The following is a 26682-nucleotide window of genomic DNA, read 5'->3' as shown; positions in this document are numbered from 1 at the left end:
CTAAACGGTCAACGAATGTTTCCTCATTACATCCGAGATCAGGCTATGTCCGAGATCGTAATAACTGAGTTCGACTGTATCTATAAGTATTAAATTGTATAAGGTCGGTGACAAAAATCCTTACGTGCTACCGCTCCGACTGCCCGGGTCACGGATCCTCGTAGGTAATGACAAAAATTCCTATATAATGATTGCATCGCAAAAATAATTAAGCTTTATAAATGTAAATTACATTACAACATAGGTAATAAATAAATATTATACATAATTATTAATAGTATAACAAGGTTAAATAAAGGTTGCCTAGGAATGGGTTCCGGTGCGACGTCGCCTGCCGAATTTCAAAATCAGCAGACCCGAAACAGTCATGCGAATAAAATGTTTTCTCTGATTGGGAACATTCAAAATATATTACAAAAAGAAAACAATTCGGATGATGGTAGGTGCCTACATTTATTTACTACCTGAGAAATATTAGGAAAATAAGAAAGGAGGGTTTTAGGCAGAAAGTATATTAATATTGGGTACCTATATTAGGTATTATGTTAACACACAAACTGCATACATGTTGTATTATTAACAATACATATTGTGATTGTTACATAATATAAATACATATTGTAACAGCTTATAGACCACTTTTTATCAGGCACGAACAGGATATGAAGCGCCTAGTTTCAAAAGCCCCTAAAACGATTTTAGGTAGTTCTGAGAAAAATGAGAAAAACTATTTTAGGTAGTTTTGAGAAAAATGAGAGAAAATCATATCTATTAAATCTGTGAACTTTATGTATTTATTTTTTAATTCGTTACATTCTAAGGAGTATTTTGGATTGCCATTTTAGGGGTATTTGAAAAACACACCCAACCATTTTAGCATGTTTTGAAATTTACCCTAATTTTTAATCATACGTATTGACGGTTTTTGACGTTTTTTAAAGTTCAATCTTTGGCCATCATATAGGCAACAAAAATATCCATCTAAATACATATATTACTCAAAAAATTTCAAAAACCGTTTTAGGGGCTTTTGAAACTAGGCGCTTCATATATTATTATCACAAGATATTATAGATTCGGCGAATTATATAATATTATGATGGTAGGTACTTAAATATATTTTATTTTCAAATATATAAACAAAATTCAACAAAATCACTAGTATTCTATTGAAAGAGTATAATGAATGTTGTGTTAGGAGTTAGGGACACGATATAAATTAGCGTTTTTTCATTGAGAGACATTGTTAAGTTTCATGGTAACGGAAATCATACCAAAACAGTAACAGTATAGCTACTTGTCTAGACCCCTGTATAGGTAGGTGTCAATACTTACCAGATACAATAGTAAACTTTAAACATTAAGGCATAAAACAATCAACAACGTGCACCGGCAGCATCGCCTATTCAATGAACAATAATACGTATCTGCCGAATTCCAATGCAAGGAATTTAATAAAAAGGACTATTGCTAGAACGTGTAAAGACTCGGCGGAACAAGCGCAAATGTTTCAGACGCCAAACAATGAGAGAAAAGAGAAAATCGGGGCAAGCTGGCAACTCAAGTGTCGAGTAATACGAATTCCTAACCCTGCAATGAAAAATGCGAAAGATCTCTTAGTATCTAGTACCCACTAACAAATAAAATTATCAACATTTTTATACCATGTACAAAACCCATTGATCGAATTGAGGTGTCAGGTGTATATAGTGGAGAGCAGTGACAGATAGGATAAAAAACAAGCTGGATGGCAAAAAAAAGATTTTCTCAAAATAAAAAAAAGCTAGAAACAGGTATTTTTTTTTAAATAATTCATAATATTATGTTTACGAGAATAAAGACTGAAGAGTTTATTGTTTCGCAAATAATAAACGACTCTTACGACAAAAAAATAATGAACGTTATTTTATTGATAAGATAATATTATAATATAAGGTACAAAGGGCCGGAATGTTGATTTTCAATCAAATCTGGTGTAATATTCTAGGTTTTTTGAAGTTGTAAGCTGTTGTCGATGTAAAAACGTTAGATTTGATGTCATGGGTCAGATTCGAATTTTGCTCAAAAATGCTAGATCTGGCAATAACAACGTTAAGTTAAGTTGGCAATACCAATAGGTGAGAGTCGTATATTGTACCAAATCGTTTCTAATTTATATGTTGAATAATAACTACTTACATGAATGCACTTAATATGCTCTATGCACTAGCTAGTGGCCCCTTTTATAGACTACACGGGAAAGATTTCGCACATAGATAATTTAAAAAACGTGTCTTAAATTTCAACGAAATCATTCATTTGTAGGTGTGGATTATCAAATTATAATCATCGTCGAAAACGGAGATATTCCAACAGTATATTTTTATAAATTAATATATTACTTTTTATAATGGAAAACGTCTAACCTAAATCAATACTACGAAGGTCATTTCATTATAAATTCACGTCGAACGCAATTCTCAATTTATTTTCGCCGTTAGGTACTTACAATTTTAAATGATATGGGTTAATATAAAATGCGTTGAAAAAAGAATTTCTATTTTATTTTTATACGAAAGTTCCGGGTTAAATTCCGCATTTTTATCTTGGCGGAAGAAAATTCAAATCGAAAACGTTATCAAATATTTCGTCGATTACTCGTGGCCCATAGCGTTTTGTGGAACGATTCACTCACTATAAAGATACGATAAAATGAGATTGATTATTTTAAATCTGCAAGTAGCTCGCCCAATATGCGTCTTTATACGGAAATAGAAAAATAGCAGACTTAATTAAATAAACACTACGGGATCCAACCGTTCGCTCGTAAATCAGGAATTAGTTTGTCATATCAACAAATGATATTTAAGGGGGCGGAAGGTGGCGGGGTTAAAAAAATCTAGCAGTTATCATTGACTTCCACATTTACTCCGCCTATTACTTATAGCTTCTCGGCGTTCAACCACGGAATACCGCACTTCTCCAGATACATTCCCCATACCTGGCCTGCAGATATAACTGTTCACCTACGAGTTATTGCGAGCTGTCACAACCACAAGTGGTTATCGAACATGCTCGTATAATTATAAGGATCGTTAGTGTCTATTTGTGTCGTCCGCACTGTCTTTCAAACATGCCGCATAGGAATATTAAAGCAAGCATTCGATGCCCAAATTTATGGGTGCCACGGCCCACGGATATTCCCGTGGTCACAGATCTTGCGTGTCGTAGAATGCTCAGAGGAGTTGGGCTAACGGAGAATAAGAATTCATTATATTTTATTTACCTTCTATTTACGAGGGGGGGGTTCGAACCTGAAACTCCTCCCCCTTGTGCGCACCCGATAAAATATATGTTTACAATTTGCAATTAATGTGATGTTATTAAATAAAATAATATAGTTTTGAAGACTTACCATTGAAACTGGCAACGGATGTCCTCCAGCGCCATTGGGATAAGGGTAGGGAGCCATTAGGTAGCCCATGTTGAAGCCACCGTGAGGCGGTCCCTCTAATTTACCTGTAAGTAAAGAAAAAATATATATCATTAACAAACCTTTATAATGAAACAGGCCAACAGGAATTACGAATAAAATACTTGCTTTCATCAACATTTTCTATTATTTCATTTTCACACAACGAGGTGCATGTAATATTCTAGCTAGAGTGAGTCTAGAGCATGGGTGGCCAACCTTTTCAGCAACTGGGCCAGATTCTAAAAATGAGACTTCCTACCGGGCCGCACAACTGATTTTTTTATTATACAAAACAAAAAAGAAATATATATATTAAGTAGGTATACTTATATATTAATAAAATAAAACAAAAATGAGCATCAAACATATTTATTAGATTAGACTTTTTTTAAATAATAAAAAATAAACAAAATAATATAAAAATAATAAATTTTAGTGAGAAGTTTGATTTTATGTGGCAGAACTAAGTGCATCAATATCGATATTGAGTGAGGTTGTTCCTACACACACAAACAGTTTTCCAAATGCACACCAGTGATTAGTGTTATCACTCGGGACTTGATATGCTTCATTTGACTAAAAAGCTGTTCACACGAGTAGGTATTTCCAAATAGCGAAGTCATCATTAGAGATGTTTGTAAAATGAAGGATATTTTTCCTTATCCATATATGTTTTGTAAAACTCTTAGAAACCAACCTGATGGAATTTCTCCTTCAACTGTTCATCGCAACATATTTCACAATGTTCCATTTGTAAATATACCGGTAATAAATTCACGTCTACGGAAAATGGCGTTGAAAATGCAGCAAAAAGCACACGGTGCTTTTTAAAATCTTGAGCCAATATCGAATCTCAATTTGTGAAATTAGCACATCTAGCGGCAGCATTTGATATTATTTTTATCTTCTCACTGCTTCACGGGCCACAAGTTGACACCCACTGGGCCCGCGGGCCGCTGGTTGGCCACCCATGGTCTAGAGCTAGACTGTCACTATGTAGACGGATAAAAAATAAACATACCTAAAATAATCACGATACAATTTTTTTGATTTCCGGTTCATTTTAGCCGTAGGTATTGAGAATCCATAAATATACTTTATATTCTATTATCAATAATATACTTCCGACAGATGCGAAAAAGTCACGTAGGTACATTTTTGAATAATTGCAAAATACAATGAAAGTTACGTTGTACGTAATTGCGTGTTGTTTTTACAATATGTATTTGATTCAGTGCAAGGACCCAATGGGTTGGGCGAATGGCCAACAAATATTCCTCATTAAAAGTCTATTGATACAACCTTCACCATGTGGAAGCCCATATGCTCCATTTAGAATCGAACATAGTACTGTTTATGAGGAATACGGCGGAAAAACACATTTATAAAATACCGGATATACTGGATTATTTGTTAGTTTGGTTTAGATTAGGTTAGGTTAGGTTGGGTTGGGTTAGGTTAGGTTAGGTTAGGTTTGGTTAGGTTAGGTTAGGTTAGGTAAGGTTAACCTAACAAATAATCCAGTATATCGGCTATTTTAAAAATGTGTTTTCCGCTGTATTCCTCATAACCGAACAGTACCTAATTTACTTTTGAATTAATTTAAGGGCTGGAGGAAATTTACTATCACAAAATGTTCCGCTCCGAGACAGAGCATTGGGTGTGAATGAATGTCTTTGTAAATCGGTACTAGTTATAAGCTATTTGCTCAGCGTATTGGGTTGAAGATTCAATTTATATTGATTGCAGAAAACGTGATAATTCAAACCAATTGCAAGGTTAGAACCAGAATTCGATTCCACTCTATGATTTCCACTAAATTTGCCGAGTAGAGGGCAGAATCCGGCAGAATATAATATGGTAGTCGTATGGAATGTCTTGTAAGTATAGTATGAAAGCTGTGATCAAAAACAAGAATTCACAAATATTAAATATTTTCAATTACGTCTCTTTAATGATTAAAAAAAGATTTTTTTAAATTACATATGGACGCAATTGCTTTCGTGGAACAATAAATAATAAGTGCAAAGCCCTGGTGCAAAAAACGCGAAAGGGTGAAGCCTGTTGGCCGCTGGCTATACGACTAATGGGATTCGAACACGAAACTCTTTCGAGAATGGACGGCCACGTTCAACATATAAACTGCACGTGGAAAAATTGCGATAATTCGGTGATTTCAGGTGTTCATAGTATAATGTTATTATCACAGTACTTCAGTTGACAAAGTAGATAATACAATTATCCATATCTACCACACTCACTTAAGGATAACATAATAAAAAAGAGACTACCGACCATTTATTTCAACCATTGGTTGTTAGTTAATTAGGAAACCAACCTTTATAATAAGCTTCATGGACGACAAAGATTCAGAACATACCTAATTTTGAATATTATGATTTTCGACTTCAGGACAAGTAACATTTGTATGTTATTCAACAATGGTATCCAGATTCCGCGAGACAATTTTACAAGTGTTGGGGTAACTGTAAGCGTTACACGAAATTTGACAATACCCCTTATTCTTGAAATTTAAACCTCAACCACAAACTTTTCGTCATGGCGCCAACAACCATTCGTGTAAAAACATGTAACGAACATCTAAAAATGTTATTGTGTGAAAATCCAGTAATTGTAAGAAAATCGAGTCGTCAGTCATACAAAAAAGAACTCTAGTTAAGGTGAGTTTTAATAATACATATTTTCTGTGCCTTTTAGGCTAGTGGCTGAATTTCGGGATTGCGAGATCGAAATACACAATATGTATAATTTCAGTTATATTAATATATATTTAATATATATAATTTATAAATTTCAATTATATATTCATACAACATGAATTCAACCATACAACAACCTCAAAATGTGTGGGCTCTAGACGCCGTTTCGCAGACTTTATTTAGATTTATTTACTACTAGATATTTAGACTTTATTATAATTCTGGAAAAATTTTATCTTTTATTCCATAGATATTATAGGAAGTCAAAGATTTCATCAACAGAGAATAATTAATACACGTATGATTTAAATTTAACATTTTTAATAATTATGTTAAATTAAGAACTTCCTTCGATAAACAAGTAAAATGGTTGATGGATTTGATATTTGGCAACGAGGCGTGTGGCGTGATTGCGAAGAATTAGTCGCGAGGGTTGTCGCCGTGGGCTGGTCGGGAGGAGGCGAGCTTCAACACGCATCGCGTTGCATTCTGCATTCGTCGTTCTGACATCGCCACCGGTCTTGACCAATCATCGCAATGCAAGTATACCGATGCCAATTATTCAGTCGCTGACAACAATAAATTATTTATGATGAGAAACTTGACGCCAAAATTAACTAAAACTGGTACTGTTCCACGTACATCGTTATTCGTTTGGTTTCACACAGGGAACACAAAAATAAAGGGAAGTGTGTTCCCAGCCTTGGATGAGGCTGAAACAAGGTTTGATTCTAGGATGTATGGAGAAATATATATGAGACAACCGTATTAAAGAATATTTTATTGTTAATAGTTGTCTGTATCATAATATGTACCTATTAAAGTTTGTCACGTAAACGAAATGCTCATTCCGGAGGCTTTAGGTTTTTGACCTAACCGTCCGTCAGTCAGTCATTGGTCAATGGCGACTGGATTCACATTTATATTTATTAATATTTTCTCTGGTTTCACCTCTCGGCATCTACAACTTTATGAATTACAAGCAACATAATAATATTTGATGTTCTGTACCTACCGATATCGCCGAAAATGTGGAAAGACCAAACCCAGCAACGAAAAAAAATCTATAAGTAGATTTTACATGTAGGTAGGTAAGTGTCGAATTTAAAATCAAGTTCCAAAAAATTAATGTATTGAAATGGCATTTTTTAATTGAAAATTGGAAATGAAAACAATCGTCATATTTTTGACAAAATAGTGTGGCATCTGTCCATTACTTAGTTACCAAGTTTTGAGCATGAATATACGGGTCAAGATGTCAGTATTTAGTGTAGCTTATGCAACCGGTGGATGGCGATCGGATGGTACCATATTGGTCTACGGACTAGAGGTCATCGAGATGTCACTGTATTGGCGTATGACGATGATTATAACACAAATCAAGAGAACTTATAGCCACCACCGAACGCAGAAAACCTGCATGCATACTTTGGCCACATTTTTCGCAGTGAGAAATATGAAATGAATGCCCCATGTGATCTACTGTAATTCAGTCTCCAAACTTCGATATAGTATGGTGGATTTCCGTTCGATGTTGGTACACATAATAATATGTACCTGCCTACATTTATTATTGAAACGATTTATATGGCATGCATTCCATTTATTACGTTTATCGATTCGGGCGTTGAATATTGGTTTTCAGTCGGCTCACAGTCCAGTCAATGTACTATCCCCTCCCCGACGGTCCGCCGCAGCCTCAAACACAGATAATCTTGATTTGAGATAGGTACATACATAACTGGTTTCTGGTAATAGACGACTCGTATACAAACATTAGGTCATTTTTAACACTTTAAACAAGGTTATTAGCGACGGCTTATTGCGATCGCCGGAGCGTGAATTTTTATTACTTGAATAAAAATTGCATAAATAATTCTCGTTAAACCCGGATATTTCCAAATAAGCTTCAAAAGTGTCTTGTTAACACGGGGTTTTTGAAACTTACAATATACATTATGTCGATTATACGGCATAATGTAAATTCAGCCGTGACAAATGTTTCCGAAACTTACAGGATGAAGAATTCTGTACCTATATAATATTTCCAGAGGCTTTTTAACGGTTATTTGTTATTGCATTTTGTCTTTGGACTGTCCCAGTGTATTCCTAGTTATGTTCATTTCCTCGAGGTTTCGGTCTTGCTGCAGAGGGTTTTCCGAAGGCATGAAATGGTAGTGAAGGTACTAGTAAATGTATGACTCCGAACGCGGGTCTAAACGACAAGCGTGTCGAAAACAAAAGGAAGAATGAGATGGCACACAATGTACCTATATGTTAAGTACCTACGTATATTTTAAATTCTCAACAAAATCGCCACAAAAAATATTATTATGTGAAGAAAAACTGTGAATTATCCAAATAAGTTGTCTTCCTGACAGGTAGAAAATATGTTTGAGCGTAGTAAGCACAGCACAGATTTGTATTAGGTTATTTGTAGAACTGTCACGAATCGAAAGATATAGAAAAGTCACAAGATGGACGGACCTCTTGGCTGATAGGTAGAAAAATATAGAAGACATCTCATATAGTCATTAACAACATTGCCAAATACCATAGCACTCACTCACTAAAATGTAAATATTAAAGCAGACACTTTGGCAGAATATGTCAAAGACACGCACGAATGTCTGCAACACCCTTATTTCAAAATAGGTACGTTAGCTAAATACGACATCACAAAGAAATGAGACGCGAAGTCGCAATAGTATGTAGAGTTCATTTTTGAACTATACTATTATAATATACGATAATATACTATTATAATAATAGTATTACATAATTTCAGTAGCTAGGGGTGGAGGTAGGCTGTTAACATTCGACATAAATATTGCGCACTAAACTTAGTCAGTCACACTTATTTGTTTTCATTGAACTAAGAATACAATTTGCAGACGGTGCTGGTTAGTTTTTAAAATCAATTCAATTAAGCTTTGCTTAAACCAAATCATATTAATTTAGGTATGCTACGGGTGGTTTCGATAAAAATAGTGCACACTTTTTCAATCATACTTATTATTTGTTTTAGTTGAATTAAGAATACATTATACCAGATGGTGTTAGTTAGTTTTTTAATACCCTGCCTATTCCAAATCATAATCGATAAAAAATATTCACCTATCAATAAAATATTTTAAGTTATGTATGGTTTAATGGCATAATTTTAGAAATGTTATAGATAAACGAATATTATCTATTATATACTGTTATCTACTACTTATGGCTTAGATTAGGCAAGGTTCAAATGAATTTAAAAAAAAAAAAAAAAAACATTATCTACACATTGTAGGTATGTAGTATTAGTTCAATAAAAACAAATACGTCTGACTGACAAAGTTAGTGTGCACTATTTATGTCGGATCACAACAGCCTACCTCCACTCTTTGCCACTGCTAAATTGATCTGGATTTTGATTTGTAGAATTCAGTTACATCGGTGTTGGAACGAAGTTCTTGATAATAGCATGATATTTGAATTATCTATATTTGGAGATGTTTAGAGCTGTAAACAATGTAAAGATATCCTCACAACAATCTAAACATAGCTAAAGCTTAAATACAAACCTAAATACTTATAATTATTATCAAATTTGATACAAGTTTGATGGCAGACCCGGCAATTAGGCAGTCTACATAGACGGCACTATATCAATTATTATATTATATAAATGACAAGATTGTGTTATTATATTATACTTATCCACCTATGCTTTATTTTATAAATAAATACATTCACAAAAAACGCTCTCGACGGCGGCATAGAAAGAGAGTAATCTTTGGAGCAGGGTTAAACGAAATTTTGCATATTATTTACTTAGTTAACACCGACCAAGCTTTACTGATTGATTATACATTTTTTGAGATCTTTTCCGAAGACCTTCTCGCTCGAAATGATTGCGATAGTATTTTGTTTGACATCAAAATATGAGCTACGCACAATCTATGTAGCATAACTAAGCTTCGCAAATGATAGTTTTAAATTTTAAATATTAAATAAAATATCATACAGCACAAAAGACTGGACCCTCGAGGTCAAGACAACGAAAAAAAAAACGGCAGCAATTCACACGCCAACCCTCAAACGTCAAACTTTTCATGTCTTATGAAACTAATGATACGTCTCCACGCTCTATTAATAATTCCACGCCGACCTCTGGAATGTTTTAAGCAAATACAATTTTATATAAATAATAATAATGCGAACAACAAAAGGATGCAGCGTGTTAATAAATGTGTTGGTGTGTGTGTGGCAAGCAGACAACGACGAGGTAAGGATTCGTTGAAAACAGTGGCGTGAGCTTTTATTTCAAATTGAAAGAAGTAGGTATTGAGATTTTTTTAAAACGAATATGTCATAATAGTTTAACAGTGTTCAGTCTATTGAATTAAGCTTTCTTCCTTGTTCCTGAATTATCAAAGAGGTATTAATAGTGGCATCATGGGCCATTCACATGTGTATTGGTTTCATTTGTTACAATGCCTGTTCGAACGCTAGTAAGCAATACCAATACGACTGCTAATCGCTTTTTCCGTACCCATGGTGCCACTGTAGGATCATTCAACTATACCTATTACCTAGTCCTAGATAATATTGTAAAATTTACTTCTGCCATGTAAACAATTAACAAATACGTTGATTTTTCATTGAAAAATAATACGCAGATGTGGTTGGAGAGATTGGCCGTTCTGGGGAGCCTTCAGGGGAAGGAGCGATCACGCGAAGGAGCATAGTAAGGGTAGCCTTCACTCTGCCCTCAGAGAAGCAGAGGGCGGCGAGGGGTGGGGTCTTAGTCGCTCAGGAGATGACTGCATTTCAGGGTGGTCGTAATCCTGGGCCGTGAGGTAACGAGTGATAGGAGAAGGAGATTGGACATCACAACTTAATTGTATTATTTCATTCGTCTGGTGTCACCCAGCAAAGCCCAAAGAAGGTACTGAGATATCTAGACAAATGTCTGCAATCCTATCTATTCAACATTGATAGCAGCGGAAATTGAATTTCAGGAAGAACAAAAAAAAACGATAAAACCGATAAAAGCCGAACTTGTCGACACAATGGCAGGTGCAACAGTCTGTTGTCGTCTGATCATTGATAATTATTGTGGTTTGATTGCTTTACAACGTTAGTACTGTAATTGTTAAGCTTATAACATCGACACACAGCCAATAACATCAGTTGCTGGTGAAATAACCGTTTATGTAAAGGAAATCGTGGTGGAAAAACTCCGGGACGAAGAACAGCTGGGAAAGTCTCAGTAATGAGAAGATAGATGCTTTGCGGGCGGTAGAAAAGTCATATTACATACATTGATGTCATGACATGTAGATAACGACACAATAAGAAAATAGAGACATACGTAAGTGTAAATACTGCAGGTAACGCTATGGATTGCCAAACAAGCGTCAATCAAATTATTAATCCATTGCATTCAACGTACGCCAGTATCTCATAGACTACCAGGTGGAAATTAATGCTATTGGACACCAGTGTCACAAAACTCTCAAAATCGAATACAACTTATAATATTCTTGAATGTATACAATGCACGATAGAAGATTCAAGAAGACAAGAAGAAGAATACTGATATATATGGTTGTGTTTGTAAAGCAGTTAGGTTCCCTGTGTCTAGATTAGACGATATTGCTAGATATTAATGCTGCAGCGTATGGCAAATGGGTTGGATGAACATTTAAAAAAGTGTCTAGAGGACCATACTGTCGAATATTTCCAGAACGTAAACTAGAAACCATTTCCTCTTCAGGTGAAGATTCGAGCACGGCACTGCTTAAATGAATGGTCGAATGAGTAACTAACTGAGCAGGTTCGAATCCCGGGAAGGTGGCGATGGCAGCCTCAACTAAATTATTACCGGAGGGTCTTGTTGTTCGCTAAATGGACGCGAGGGGAGGTCAACTCCCGACACCTAAATTCAAATGGTGCGGATAGGATTTGAATTCTAAAAGAAGTCTAATTCGAGTGCTTAAAGTCAGACAACGTTATCTACAAAAAAGTGTTTTTTTTTTTTTTTTTTGAGATAACGTTATTTTACATTTACGGCTACATGATAGTCAAACAACGTTATGTCAATCTTTTTTAATTTCTTATTAAATCGTCAGTAAAGTTTAACGCTAGCTACATAAGTTACCCTTGTTTTCATATTTTTTCAAACTATCCCTATAAATTTTAACATCATCATAAGCAAGATAAATGTACAATACACAATAAATTATAAAATATTAACATTAGGTTTTAAATAAACATTTCCCTTGTTGAGTTACAAGAATCTAAAATAACGATTTTTGGCTCTCCTGTAAAGTTTCACTTTTGTAGATAGTGTTGTTTGACACTAAGCCCTCGAATTTATTGTATTTTAATTTCAGGATGCTACCACACTATCTGGAAGTAGATGAGTAACTACAGCTGGAATTTTAACTACGTAATCTAATACATAATACATAAAGCAATAGGTCTAATAATTAGACGGGAATTCCCAACCCTGTACCCTTTTTCGTGCTCCTAAGGACCCATTTGACAACTCACGGAGACGAATCTAAATAATTGTTAAAAATAGAAATATTGACATACTAACACAGTACATACACATACTAGACATTCATAACTAAGAAAAAATTATTGAAGAAATCTAAAGCCTTAGATCGCGCTAATTAAATAGTCATTCTTTTTTGGTAGGTAAGTGTAGGTATATATTATTGCATACGATATAAAATTATAAAGCATAATTACATAAATATTACTAATTATCTATTTCATTATATTTCATATTTTTTCAATATTATTTTAAGCTTCATTAATACGGATTAATAGAAATAATATTTATTCATCAAGTATAATATTCAGCCGGGCTCAATCCACTGCTGGATGAAGTGCTTCCCTACCTAACTCCACTATCCTAGATCCCTGGTTCTTCACTGCTTACGTACATCCATCGAACCCTAGTGCCCCTTGGGTGCCACTCTATAACGGCATTTATCCAGCGGTTGTCCACTCACCGAGCGACATGTCCAACACATTGCCATTTCATCTGCTTGGCCATCGCGTACTATCGTATCCATTAGTTTATTTTGTGGTCTTTCCGCGTTATACCCAACATGCACCTTTCCATGCCACCTTGCGCTACTCGTAATTTTTAAATTTATATTACATTAAGGGTTTAAAGGTACATGTTTCAAACGTATATCTGGGTCAATTTTTTCAGGTGCCCAAATGCACTACATGAGTCGTATAGTATCAAAAGTAGATCTGTGCCTATCATTTCGAGAAAATGACGAAAAACGTTTTGTTGGGTTTTTTAGTGTTATAATAGCATGAAGTTATGTTTCTACATTTAGAAATTAGAAATTCAATTCAAATTCAACAGTTCTACTTTTGTTTCCAAAGTATGGAACAGTTATAATTCTGATACCAAGCCCTATTTTCCATCACAATTTTATACCACACAGATATGATTTTGATTCGAATATTATATTGCTAGTCGTACCTACATTATGGTCAGAAGAATAATTTGGCATACTTAGTTAAATTTAGATATATTTGCGACAGTTCTACTTTTGATACTATACGACTCACATGCCAGTTTGGTTCTGCGAGAAATATTGTCATACGTAAAATATATTTATGAAGTATTTATTCTCCGTCTAAAGTCTAAACTCTAAGTTATGAAAGTTTTATTGGAACAAAAACGTGCCCGCCATTACATTTTTGGTTATAAAAGTGCTCCTGGTGAAAATAAGGTTGGAAACCCCTAAATGAGTGCAATAATAATTGTATTTTTTACGTAACTATCTACTAAAATGCTGAATATGCTTCCCAATCCAGAGTAATAATTGTTAACACTTAGCGAAAAGGGTAAATTTAGTAAGTTCCGATTTTCATTAAATTTGAAGTGAGTAACAAGGTATATTCACCATAATTCAAATTTCTTGGGAACACCTGACATGCGTATCCTAAACATCGAGCCACGGCTAAATACTATCATTTCGCCCAATTTCGTGTTATTTTATAACGACCGGTCCGCACCTTGGGCGCATCATGAGAAAAAATATAATATGTATTTACTCAAACAAGACAGGCTTAGGAAGACTCTAAAATAATTCTAGAATCAATCTTTAATCTTAGGAGGCGAACTGTTCGCTATATTAGTATATTATGAATGGGAAGTCAGTGAATTATAACTACGTTTCGCATAAACATATCCATAAGTAGGTAGTATTTTTATAAAACGAATCAGATACAATCCATCGATGGAAATTATTGTAAACGAATACAAATTTATGAAGGATATATTATAATTATTCGTGAATATGTAAGTTAATGAATGGGTAACGTATACCGATTAATACTAACATAATCATAGTTATCGCAATATGAACGAATTTCACACATTTCGAATTAACGCGTGTCCGAAAATTTGTACGTATGCCAGTGAGACGTAACATAGTTCATCGTGAGATGTTGTATCGGAAATACATGGCTGTATAATATTTAAATCAATTCCTTGCCTAAATAAACCACCTAAAAATACGTAATAAAAACCACCGAAAAGAATATATGTAGGTAAGTAAATTAGATGTACAATCATACAGCATAATTATATAAAATTGCGATAGGTTCTCGAATCCAGTCGTACATATTAAATATCTGATTAGGGTAATGACGGCGTTATTATCAAACATTTGATATCAATAAATATCAAATTATTATTCTTTAATAATTACCTAATAAGAATCTAATAAAATTGCAACAGTACCTACCTACTGTCATATACTGTGTAATAATATAGCATTATATATATATAATTAATTATTAACATAAAATTATAAGTACCTACCCCAATATAAAGGGAAGCTACCTACTAATTATGTGCAGCAATCAACCGAAGCTCCTGGATACAAGATTTAAAAAAAAACACAACTGTAGGAATTATTTAAGATATTTATATAAATCCAATTTGCTTTGAAATTCTTCAATTAATAACCACGTGTTGTTAATCATTCACCTTCTTCCATGCTGAAGCAAATCTTTCTAATAATTATTTAAAATTAGTTTTTTTGTTCCTGGAAAAAAAGTAATCGCCAACATTTTTGCTTAGTATGCTCAGTGCTAAAAATTTATTTTATTTTTTATAATATTTTCTCCCTTCTCTAAATGGTATTAAATCTGTTTAAGTCATTATCAAGAAGCAGACGACACAATAAATTATTATAATATTAACAACACAAAGACCCTTCCAAACCAACCCGCCCCACACCACACTCGATCGAACAGAGCGTATCACGAGGCCCCACAATTGTGTGAAACATCAGCAGTTTTCTACGCCTGGTAATGTCTCAGGAGCAAATACACAAACTGAGGTCGCCACGCTCTCAAGTGAGCTTTGACCGAGTTGAATGTATAATAAAAAGTGCCATGGGAGAGAAAAAACACAGAAAACTAACATAAAATAAATGAATTTAACGGTGTAGGTACATGATATAATACAAAACAAAGCTAAGACAATACGGACATACAAAAACATGAAGATGTTCACGTCCGCAATATTATTAAAAACTATAAAATTGGCCTTTGTGGCGGTCAGGTTGGACGGGGCCTGATGGTCCTAACAGCTGTTTGGAGCGACTTGAGCATCTCTTCCTTTTCGGAGCTAATTTCGGACATTCCCAAAGGATGTGGTCAGCACCCTGTAGTTTGTGTAATTCTTCGCCACATGGACATGTTGGTCGGGTGGTCAAAGAACTTGACAACGAATCGACCATGGTCAGCCAAAAACTGACTGGTGTAGTATTCAAGAGTCAATTTGATAACATGAACACAGCCATTCTCATAGCCGTGTCGGAGTATTCACTTTTCTGCACTAATAGTATGTTCTCACGTCGGCTCCGATTAGGTTAAATATGCAGATGGTGAGTTTCTATATCATATAACTACGTTTACTAGAACCTTTGAAACCCGATGAATTACTATCAACATTTTATTCAAATTCATTTTCTTAAATTATAAATTAGAGACATGGGAGGGAAGCAAAAATATGTAACAGTATTACCTAACAATATTTATAGTTTAAGTACTTATACAAAAAAAATATTGTAGAAGAGTATCTAGAAGAGTAAAGAGAAGCCCCATAAAAAGTACAATGAGCTACACGGAATACTATATAAAAGCGTCCACCTAAACTCAGCTCACGCAAGTGGAATATATGAAGATTGAATATGTACGTCACAGTTTATAGAATAAATTAAAATACTGGTAATTGATGGCAGTGGATACTTTTGGACACTGCGATAAATTAACGAAGGATTTAAAAAACAACACATTTTAAAATATGAAAACACTTTATTACATTATTAACGTTATACTCTAAAATAAAAGTAAAATAAGTTTGCAGTAAACTGAAAGAAAAATAATTTATTATATTCTACGTCGCAAAAAATAAATCTACATAGAACCTGGCTTGATCCGGCACAATATGTCAAAATAAATACAGGAACAAAACGAATATTAATAAAAATTCTGAACGAGGGTTACCTGTAGGTACATATATCAGATTTCTTTATCAATGAAGGTAACTTCCTGATTTTCATTCTGCTTATATTCTCTTATCGTTATCGTAGCTCGTGCCACATGTTTGGTATCTAAGGAAATAATAATAATACGAGAGGGTTTTGATTTGTAAAGAACGGCAAGAAAGAGTGCGGGAAAGGGACAGCGTAAGTGTATCCAGTGGACCGTATAGGTGTCTAATGATGAGGACATGCACACACACAAAATATTCGTGCCCTCGCACACTTGTTCACATATTGTAAGCATAACATAACAATATGATCAGTGATGGTAAAATCGAAAGACATGATAAATTAACTAAGTATATTGGTTACAAAAAGTACAAGAAATAATTAACATTCGCATGAAGTCGCACATTTAGAAATATTTGTAAACACCCAACATAAATTATTCAACCCACCACATATGACTTAAGGACCCCTTTGTTGGAATATATGATATAGTTAAATTAAAAACTATGGTTATAACCAAACGATATAAAATAATAATTATTCTGATAAATTGTGTTCAATCATACGATAACTTGACAAATTAAATTATTCTCGCGTGCCAAAAGTTCAGCTTCACTAACAAGGGTACACGCACACAGTGAAAACGTGGACGTTAACAGCTCTCCGGCGAGGCAACCTGATGATAAATATTTGCTTTATTTTTTGTTACGGACTCTAAAACATTCAAATGCAGGGTTGTCAATCGCTGGCGATGATGCAACCTATTCACGGAAAAACTATATGAGATAACTACCCCAATAGGGCCCAACATTATTTCCGTTACTTTTGTAAATAATTAATTAGGTAAGTAAGAAGTACATACTTACTAATTTTTTTATTATTTAAAATATATAAATATACAGCGGTTCAAAAGATTATAGAATGTATACCAACCTATACATATTTTTCGTAACACATCAGAAAGATAGATACCTACCATATATTTTTTTAAATTTTACTTGGGTACCTAATTAATTAATTATGTATATAATTACGAGCAATTTTTCCATCTCTGTTCTACCGAACTGGTCGAAATAGCAGACAACCGATTGAAAAAAAAACTTTGATGGTGGGCGACTTCCGATAGGGGTGAAATAAAAAGGGTTATTTTCATTTTTAGTTCGGTAATGTATAGGGAATCCAATCCCGGGATCCCGAATCCCGGGATCCCGGGATCCCGAGCTATTTTCGATACCTATGAATCCCGGGATTGATAAACATAATCCCGGGATTTCGGGATTGATTTTTTTATCAATTTTTATGGAAAATTTAACAGAAAAAATACTTTTAATACAAAATAACTACATTAGAAATAAACTGAGTTTGAATGAAGTTTGATGTGTAGGTTGCCGATTCATTTTATTTTTTCACATAGATTATTAAAAATGAGAAAGATTGGTAAAAAAACAATGCTTCGCACTTTTAACAAAGTAATTCCACCATGATATCATACGTTTTACGGCAGTTTCATATTTGGCTGACTAATTAGATTTATGAAGCGGAAAGGCCATAAGTACGCCATGATTATTTGCTTTACTATTTTAAATCTCGCTGATCTATTCATTATGTCTTTACTATCAGAAATAGCAATCTCATATTAAATTCACATTATTATTTATATTACAATATTATTTACTTCATTAAACTTGTGTATTTCCAAGATTTAACGTATACAATATTAACAATAAATGTCTTAAATAGTATAAATTGTACTAGATTTATTTTTGACCGATTTTATCAATGTTATTTGTAAATATAAATTTTTTATATTAACAATGGAAAAAAATCCCAATCCCGGGATTGTCAAATTGTAATCCCGAAATCCCGGGATCAGAATTTTGGCTCGGGATTGGATTCCCTAGAATATATAATATTTTTCAAACGTTTAGCTTCGTGCTGCGAAGTGAATTAATTAATGTTTATTGTAAACATAATTAGTAAACAAATAGCGAAATAAAATGCCACTAACTTCACTTCATTAAAATTAATAGAAAAAAAAATATTAAAATTAGTCAAAAAGTATAAAAATGACGGCTGATATAAGTGACATTGCAATCAACCTCCGAAGCTGGATTTGATATTCTGAATAAACATACGATGGAAAAGTACTTACAGAATCAGAATCAAGAATATATCCATCAAATATTAAAAAACAGTAAAAATGGAGATTATCGACTTTCAAACTAACAACCTCATACATCCACTTTATTCCATAATTTTGTATACACGTACATGTAACGTAAAAAATCCTAAACTGCGATTCTCCCAAAGCTGAGAAATTCATTGCGTACACACTATGTTAATTTTGTAATATAAAAAGTAAAAAAAGATGATCTGTAACAGTTGTATATTTACCGAAGGACACACAATAGAATGGTGTCAGATTCTTCTGGCATTGTAGGAGACACAATTAGATCTTGATATCGTTACTTTCAAATGACACTAACATTCTTCCAGTGATTTCGTCGTCGTAGCAATGCCAAAAGAATCTGTCCTTTCTCTACCTACAGCCTACTTGAAGATGCCGAAAGTCGAAACCAAAGATCCATAAGATTCACGTGGAATAGTACAAAATTATAAATTTAAATATACACTTAACTTTTGCAATTGAATCCTGTATCCAAAGTGCAGTTCGACCAAAAAGTTAGATGAAAAGTGACCCAGTTAATTAAATTAAATGGAAAACTATTGGCAGGTGGCCCAACCCTGCTAATAGTACCCCGCCCCAGCCACAGTCGTAGTTGTAATCCCAAAGACCAGGTAGAAAATATTTCCGAACCTTTTTTACCACTCTCCTTTAAAGTTTATGACGGACGAACAAAGCCTGCCTCAATTTTGACAAGCGACTCATAAAAATTTCCAAAACGAAATAAAAAAAATATCTTTAAAAAGTTATATTGTGTTGTTGAGCAAGTTTATGTATTATATTTTATGCTTGTATGTGTGTATTTATGATAGCAGTTATTTTTATAATTTTATTGTTTGTTCTTATTTATTTATTTATGGCCAGTTGGAGATTTTGAGGCAGGGTTTCATGCTTCGATGCCTGGTGAAGTTGCAATACACACAATTCGTCATACACACAGTTAAGATAAATATTTATAAGGTTTACTGTATTTATTTCGACTTTACAAACGGCGTATAAATGGTATATAGCTCGAGTTCCCAATCTTTTACGAGTCGCGATTGATTTTTATAATACGAAGTAAGAAAACACATTTTTGTTAAATCTACGTTAGCGTTTTTTCTTGTCAAGAAATAGCATGAAGCTTGCAAAATTTGCATATCGCGTTAAATCTAGCGTTTTTTGACACCGCAAACAGCTTTAAGCTTCTCACAAGGCTAGAATAATTATTAAGTATACCAGATTCACTTGAAAATCTACATGCTGATCTTTTGTACCCATGGGTATTTCATACATAAAATTAATATTACGGAAAAAAGGATGTCTAAATTGCTTACCTATTTTTTTAAATCTCGTGTTTTATTTTCGACTCAATTGACTTACTTAATACGAAACGATTAATGTTCTTGTAAAATAAATGTTAATAATTAATGACATATTTTTTTGAAACGTTAGTTGTATAAAATTTGAATTATTTTCTGCCATCTGGTGTATTTTTTTGACTGTCAACGTTACATTTTTTTACTGATTTCATTTATAAATCAAAATGATATCAAATAAATAGCCTGGCGATTTACTGTTGGAAGAAAACCGTGGCACTCATATCTTTTTTAGTTTTCACTTTGCAAGTTCCTATTTATGCAACTGCCCGTTTCGATAGGCATATAATTTTTAACCCAGAGATTACTTTAATAAACATTGAAGATATCGCGATTGGTTACAATTCGACACAATGAATGATTCCTCGATTAATAAACATTGAAGATATCGCGATTGGTTACAATTCGACACAATGAATGATTCCTCGATTAATAAACATCAACTTTCAAGTTTAAAGCACTAATATTATCGTGTTTATTGTTGCCAACTGTATTTTATTTATTATAAACAAAATATCATACAATTTAAATTTGTGCAAGTAAGAATGCTGTAATTTTACATCAAGAAAACCAAAAAATATTCACTATTCTTTTTACAACTTATTTTTTTTTGTAATTATCACAAAACAGATGGCAACACTGACATGCGCAAAATGTGTGAATACTATCAATACGATGGTCGGACGCAATGGATTGAATGAAAATGATAACCAGATGCCGGAAGTACATTGATAAGAAGTCGGCGAGTCGCCTGAACTGGTGTACAAGGTAGGCGGGGAGAGAGGGGATGGGAACGACCTACATCTGAGGACGTCCACGAATTTTAATAAAACGTAGTCATTGTCATGATGTACACAGGTACACCAGTAAAATAGCATTTATTGATAAATAGATCGTCGGAGGCATTTAAAATTATTTGGATTCTCACACTTAAAATATAATATATTGACATACCAATATTGTGATTTTCCGTGCTTTAGAAATCGGGACATTGATAATATTATAGTCAATTCAAGATGGCCAATATAAAATCCAAAACGGGCACCGGAGGAGATTCCTATTAAAAATTTTAAAGATATAAGTATCTTTAAGTAGGCATGTGGCCAAAATTTATATTTTTGTCCACATTTCCATGCTAGTGACTGACTAAAATAACGGTATAGCAATAATAATTATGTATTTTGTTATTGAAGGATTACTAAGAAGATTGTTGTGGAAATGAGTGAGATACTCACAGAGAATTTTGACATCTGACAAGATGGTGACGAACTGTACGACAAGTTGATTTTGACAAGTCAGAATGTGTGTGGACATAAATGTCAAAGATTTGCGTTATTTTATGGTTATTTTTTACATTTTGTTGTAGGGATTATGATAAAACAAAAAAAATGATCCGGGTTTTTTTTATTCTAGTGATGTCATTTGACGGTTTATTGGGTATATTTACGAGTGATTCCGTTGATTATATTCTTTTTTATTATCGGTTATCTCGTTTTGAGGATATTTAAACGTTTTTTTATCAATTTGTAAAACATTACTTTTTATGACCGAAATTATGTAAATTTCGATAAAATTCTCCACAAATCCGCGGTCGCGAGTGACTACGAGAATTATCTATAAAGGAAAATCGTTCGACAAACAGAAATTATGTCGTAACCGACAAATAACATTTTTTGAAAAGGGTAAAAAAAGCTGGATATAATGTGACGCGTGATAAATTTGTACTAATAGTCTCTTCTGCGAGACTAATGGAATTGTTAATAATATTATTACAACATGCCTATAAAACATATACAAGTTTCGTAGTAACTATTCAATTCAATATAAACCGTGTTAGTGACCGATTTCCGACTATCGGCATCTTCATGCCGTGTTCGGAAATTTATACGTATACAGTTCGTCGAATCACATTTCACCGTGAAAAGTTGTATCGGAAATATATGGTCGTATATTAAAGACCGTCCAACCTCTTTGGGCTGTATAGTGTGTAGTACTGAGATAAAATGGTACAAGTCGGTTTACGGGAAGCCATGCATGAACCGTGCCAATTTTCGCAAAATTCATGCAAATTATTTTTTTCATCTCGCTACTTTAGCTGATATATATGCAAACTGTGCTACGGTGAAATACAATTACAATTTACATGTAACCTCTTCATGCACCATTGTAAAATTATTATACGATTGACACAAAGTATTAAAAGTAAGTAAACAAAAATTGGCAAAAAATATGAAACCTTCCTAATTGGACATCAAACTTGAACAATATGGTGTTCGTAAATTCTGTTGAAGGTAAAAGACTATTCCTTACATCAGTGGTTCTTAACCGGTGCACCGCGGAGCACTGGTACACCGCTAGCTTGTTGCAAGTGCACCGCCAAAAAAAATGATAAAAGCAGAAAAATCCGCGAAATAGTGAAAACCGAAAAAGTCATTCGAAATTATGAAAGCCAACGAAATATCTAATGTGATGATTGATTGACCAAAATAATCATGACACAGGGAGTAAAAGGGGAAGAAGTAATGACGATGTTGCTATACATAATATGTCTCATGCAGAGGACAATATACCCAGTAAAACAATAAAAATTAATCGACAGTATTCTGATGAATATTTAAGTTTCGATTTTACTAGCATCAATGAGGAAGGATATCACATTCCACTATGTGTTGTATGTGGAGAAAAACTGTCCAATAACGCGATGTATCATAACAAAATCGCCACTTCAATACAAAGCACGCCGATATTGCATCACAAAGTAAAGATTACTTCAAAAGATTGTTAAGCATGAAAGCTAAACAAGTGAAACCTCGTCACCGGCGTCAATAAGGTTGCTGAATTGAACAATGAAGGTATGGTCTGATGATTAGTGTGCTAAAATGGCATATTTAGCAGATGTTTTTGATTTACTAACAAATTTACAGGATTTCGGAAAAAAAAACTCTTTGGAAAAATCGAATAGGGAAAAATAAAGTAGATGTATGTTTCCTTCACTTAACGAAAACATTGCTGAGGAATTATTTCCGCTATAACAGAACATTTAACTTAATTGGAAGAAAATATATTACTTTATGACTGGATACGAAATCCATCTGCGACCCTTGATACATCGAGTTGTGAATTTTCGTACCAAAAAGAAGAAGAATTAACTGAAATAACTATGGTGGAATTTTGGATTTCTGTCCAAGACGAATATCCAACTCTCTACCTGAGGGCACTTAAAATTTTGTTACAGTTTTCAACATCATATTTGTGTGAGCTCGGTTTCTCAACAATAGCTAATATTAATACTAAAAACGAGAGACTTTAGACGAAGAATTGAGGGTAGCTATATCAAATATTCGACCTAATATTTCTGAAATCTGCAAAATCCGACAAGCTCAGGTATTACATTAATTGATTTTCACATCAAATAAATTCCATTTTGTTAGGGGTAATATTAGTTAAAGCTCTTCCTTATAATATGTATGCATTTTTTCTTTAATATATTTTTTTCTTTGACTGTTATGTAATCTGTTTAAGTTGTAATAATAGTTAAGTCCGCATATTTTTCTTTGTTTTCTGACCATTTGATTTTGGTGCACCGCATTTTTTTCTTATGATCAAAAGTGCACCGTGACTTCTAAAAGGTTAAGAACCACTGCCTTACATGGTGAAATTATGGTTTGAAAATAAAATATATATGCTTACCAAAAACTGGACTATGATCAGCTCTGGTGGTTAATTTACTACTGTAGGGTTCTCCAGATTTTTCCTGCAAAAGAAGAAACACATCATTAATTTCAACTAAAAAGATAGTATTTGTATCTATGTAATTGTCGTAATTAGCTATAATATAGCTTAATTATATGACATATTATGTCGGATTACATTTATAAGCAATCATTGCATCAACAAGTGGGTTATCGGTTATATATAGGGGAAGATAGGTGGGTACCCCAATATCGAATCAGATCACGTCTTAAATGTTAAATCACGAAGCCATACGTCATTAGGACACCCTATCAAACAAATAAAGAAAGAAACAAGAAAAATAGTCGGGAAGTAGCGAAGGAAAGTGGACCGCTAAGATTTGGGGAAAGGGGATTATGCTGGACATGAGTATTATTGACCCTTGTAACACAATATGTACGTAAGTATATACGTATTTAGTATTTGTTGAGATTCATTCGATTGCAAGGGTGGTTTTATTTGATTGCTGGCGTTACAGCAGGTAAGTATTTGTATAAAATAGTATAATTATTTATCGATTTATTTATATATTAAATGTTTGTAAGCAGATACCTCACAGGTGCAGAGGATGAACGACGATGAGATGGAGTGACAAAGTGAAAGATTTCGATAAAAAAAAAACAATAGACTTGCAGATGATAGGTAAGTTTGGAGAGAGCTGATCCAGAATTCCCCATTCCAGAACGATCACAACCATCAATCGCGAGAGTGGCGATGAAGAAAAGATAAAATACATTATAAACAACATAATTCATAATAGCGCATACTAAATTGGTCGTCGCAGAAGCAAGTTGGAATAGACCGCGATTGTATGCTACTTTAGTACTACCACTGCTGTGTGCACAGAACAGATTAATAAATAGAATTCCGATAGGCCATACCTCAATACACTACATTTTGACGGAGGGTTTTGAATGTCGTGCAAACAAAAAATCAAATTTCAATATTTTATTAGAAACGTCTTCGTTGACAGTAAATCGTGACCCGGATGATTTAGCCGTCTGACAACCTTCTCGAGGACTTGGCTCCATATCCCTAACCGTGACATTTTTAATTTGGTCCATCCACCTGGAGGGATCTCCCCTGTCCTGTCCTCTCTGACCTTCGACCTGCCAAATATCACGAGTTTTTGGTCACCTTCCCTGCGGGCTATGACCTAAAATATTTAAAGTCCGGCGAAGGCAAAGCCATGAGACCCTGTCTCGAATCCGGGGTTCGCTGATTATATAATTGTTGATACGTTTAACCATCCACCAGACATTCAGCATCCGCCTCCAACACCACATCTCAAAATCGTCTCAGCGTTTGTTTACCTTTCTAAGTAATTCATATCATGGTTTTGAAACCAAATTATTTTTGTAACCTGTAGTACAAAAATAACTTTATTCAAAACCATTATAATGGAGTTATATTCTATGCTGTATCTATAAATATTATTATGGTTGCTTGTAAAGAGTCATTTTTACAACAGGTCACCAAAAATATATTTTTTATCCTCGAGTTAAAATATTATTATTCATTATTAAATAACACTTTGACCCTGGTTTCCAAAAGAATCTCCAAAAAATGAAAAGAAAAATTGTGACGTCATATGATATGAGATGTGTTATTTTTTTAAATTATTCCGATTATTTATACATAGGTACACTTAATGTACAAATATTTCTTCTCAATAATTTACCTATATCTCGCGATCTCTCTACCGTAAACACGTTTAAGTTTTAAATTAGTCCATCGATCATCGACGATATACGTAGCAACCAACGTACCTAACTCAATTTGGTTGTACGTTTGAAACTGATAGATGTGTAAATTAATTAAATATTTATTACAAAGATGAATTATGTCGACCGATTGGTACCTAGAAGAAATTACTTACTATTATATCAATATTATAAAAAACTGTTCCCTACTAAAAAAACCCTACGGTAGTATAAATAAAATACTGATGTAAATTTTTAAAAACATTACCAATAATAATATTAGCAGGTCGACATGCATGTTCAATAATATGAAAGGTCTACCAAGCGTACCGATACAACATAACATAATTATTTATAAATAAATGAAAAACGACATCTTGGCAAAAATTGGTTATTTACTAGATTAAACTGTTTAGAAAACTGTCTAAAAGTCCGTCGTCAGCGAGAGTTATTCAGCTGCATTACAATTATTGTTTTATAGGGTAAAATAAGAGACGAAACCAATGAAATAACTCTTATTTTTAAGTTTCACATTGCCATAAATCAAACAACGTGAGTAAGTTTATCACAAATTTAATTAATTTAGAATGCAAAAATTAAATAATAAAGTAGTTTACACAGTTTTGATATACCTACGGTACCCAGGAACAATATCCAATTAGCAAAGAGGATGATAGTGATCCGAGATTGATGTTGTTGAATGTGACATGTTGAATGAAGACAGCAAAAACAAAAAGGTAACCCTGAATGTTTACCTATACCATAGTTAAAATAAAATTATAATATGTTTATTATAATAATAAGTTTATATATTATAAACATTGAGAGCAATATATGAAAGTTTAGGAGTTTAAGCTGTTTAAAGATCATAAATAAAACTAGGTCAGAGAAAATTCGATCTACTGAAGATTTGAATGTTTAATGATAAATAAATGCAAAACTTTGGAACGAACTGCATAACTGCATTTTAGATATTTGCATAGGGGGTCGTCATCAACTTA

At 33.5% G+C, this 26682-nt stretch overlaps 1 protein-coding gene across 1 annotated transcript in view; it reads right to left on the bottom strand.

The window, feature by feature from the left end:
- Positions 1-26682, bottom strand: part of pan (transcription factor pangolin) — a 377320-nt gene that overhangs the window by 194767 nt on the left and 155871 nt on the right. Inside the window, exons 4-5 of the mRNA XM_085953736.1 lie at positions 23937-24000; positions 3395-3498 (exon numbers count right to left, since the gene is read on the bottom strand). Of these exons, the coding sequence (XP_085809862.1) occupies positions 3395-3498; positions 23937-24000 (168 nt within the window). The remainder of the gene's footprint in view (positions 1-3394; positions 3499-23936; positions 24001-26682) is intronic.

This window comes from Rhyacophila brunnea, unplaced genomic scaffold (genome assembly GCF_057557595.1).
Source record: "Rhyacophila brunnea isolate RB1 unplaced genomic scaffold, BYU_Rbru_1.0 scaffold_4, whole genome shotgun sequence".
NCBI lineage: Eukaryota > Metazoa > Arthropoda > Insecta > Trichoptera > Rhyacophilidae > Rhyacophila > Rhyacophila brunnea.
Note: the sequence above shows the minus strand (reverse complement) of the source record. Positions and strands in the feature narration are given on the sequence as shown.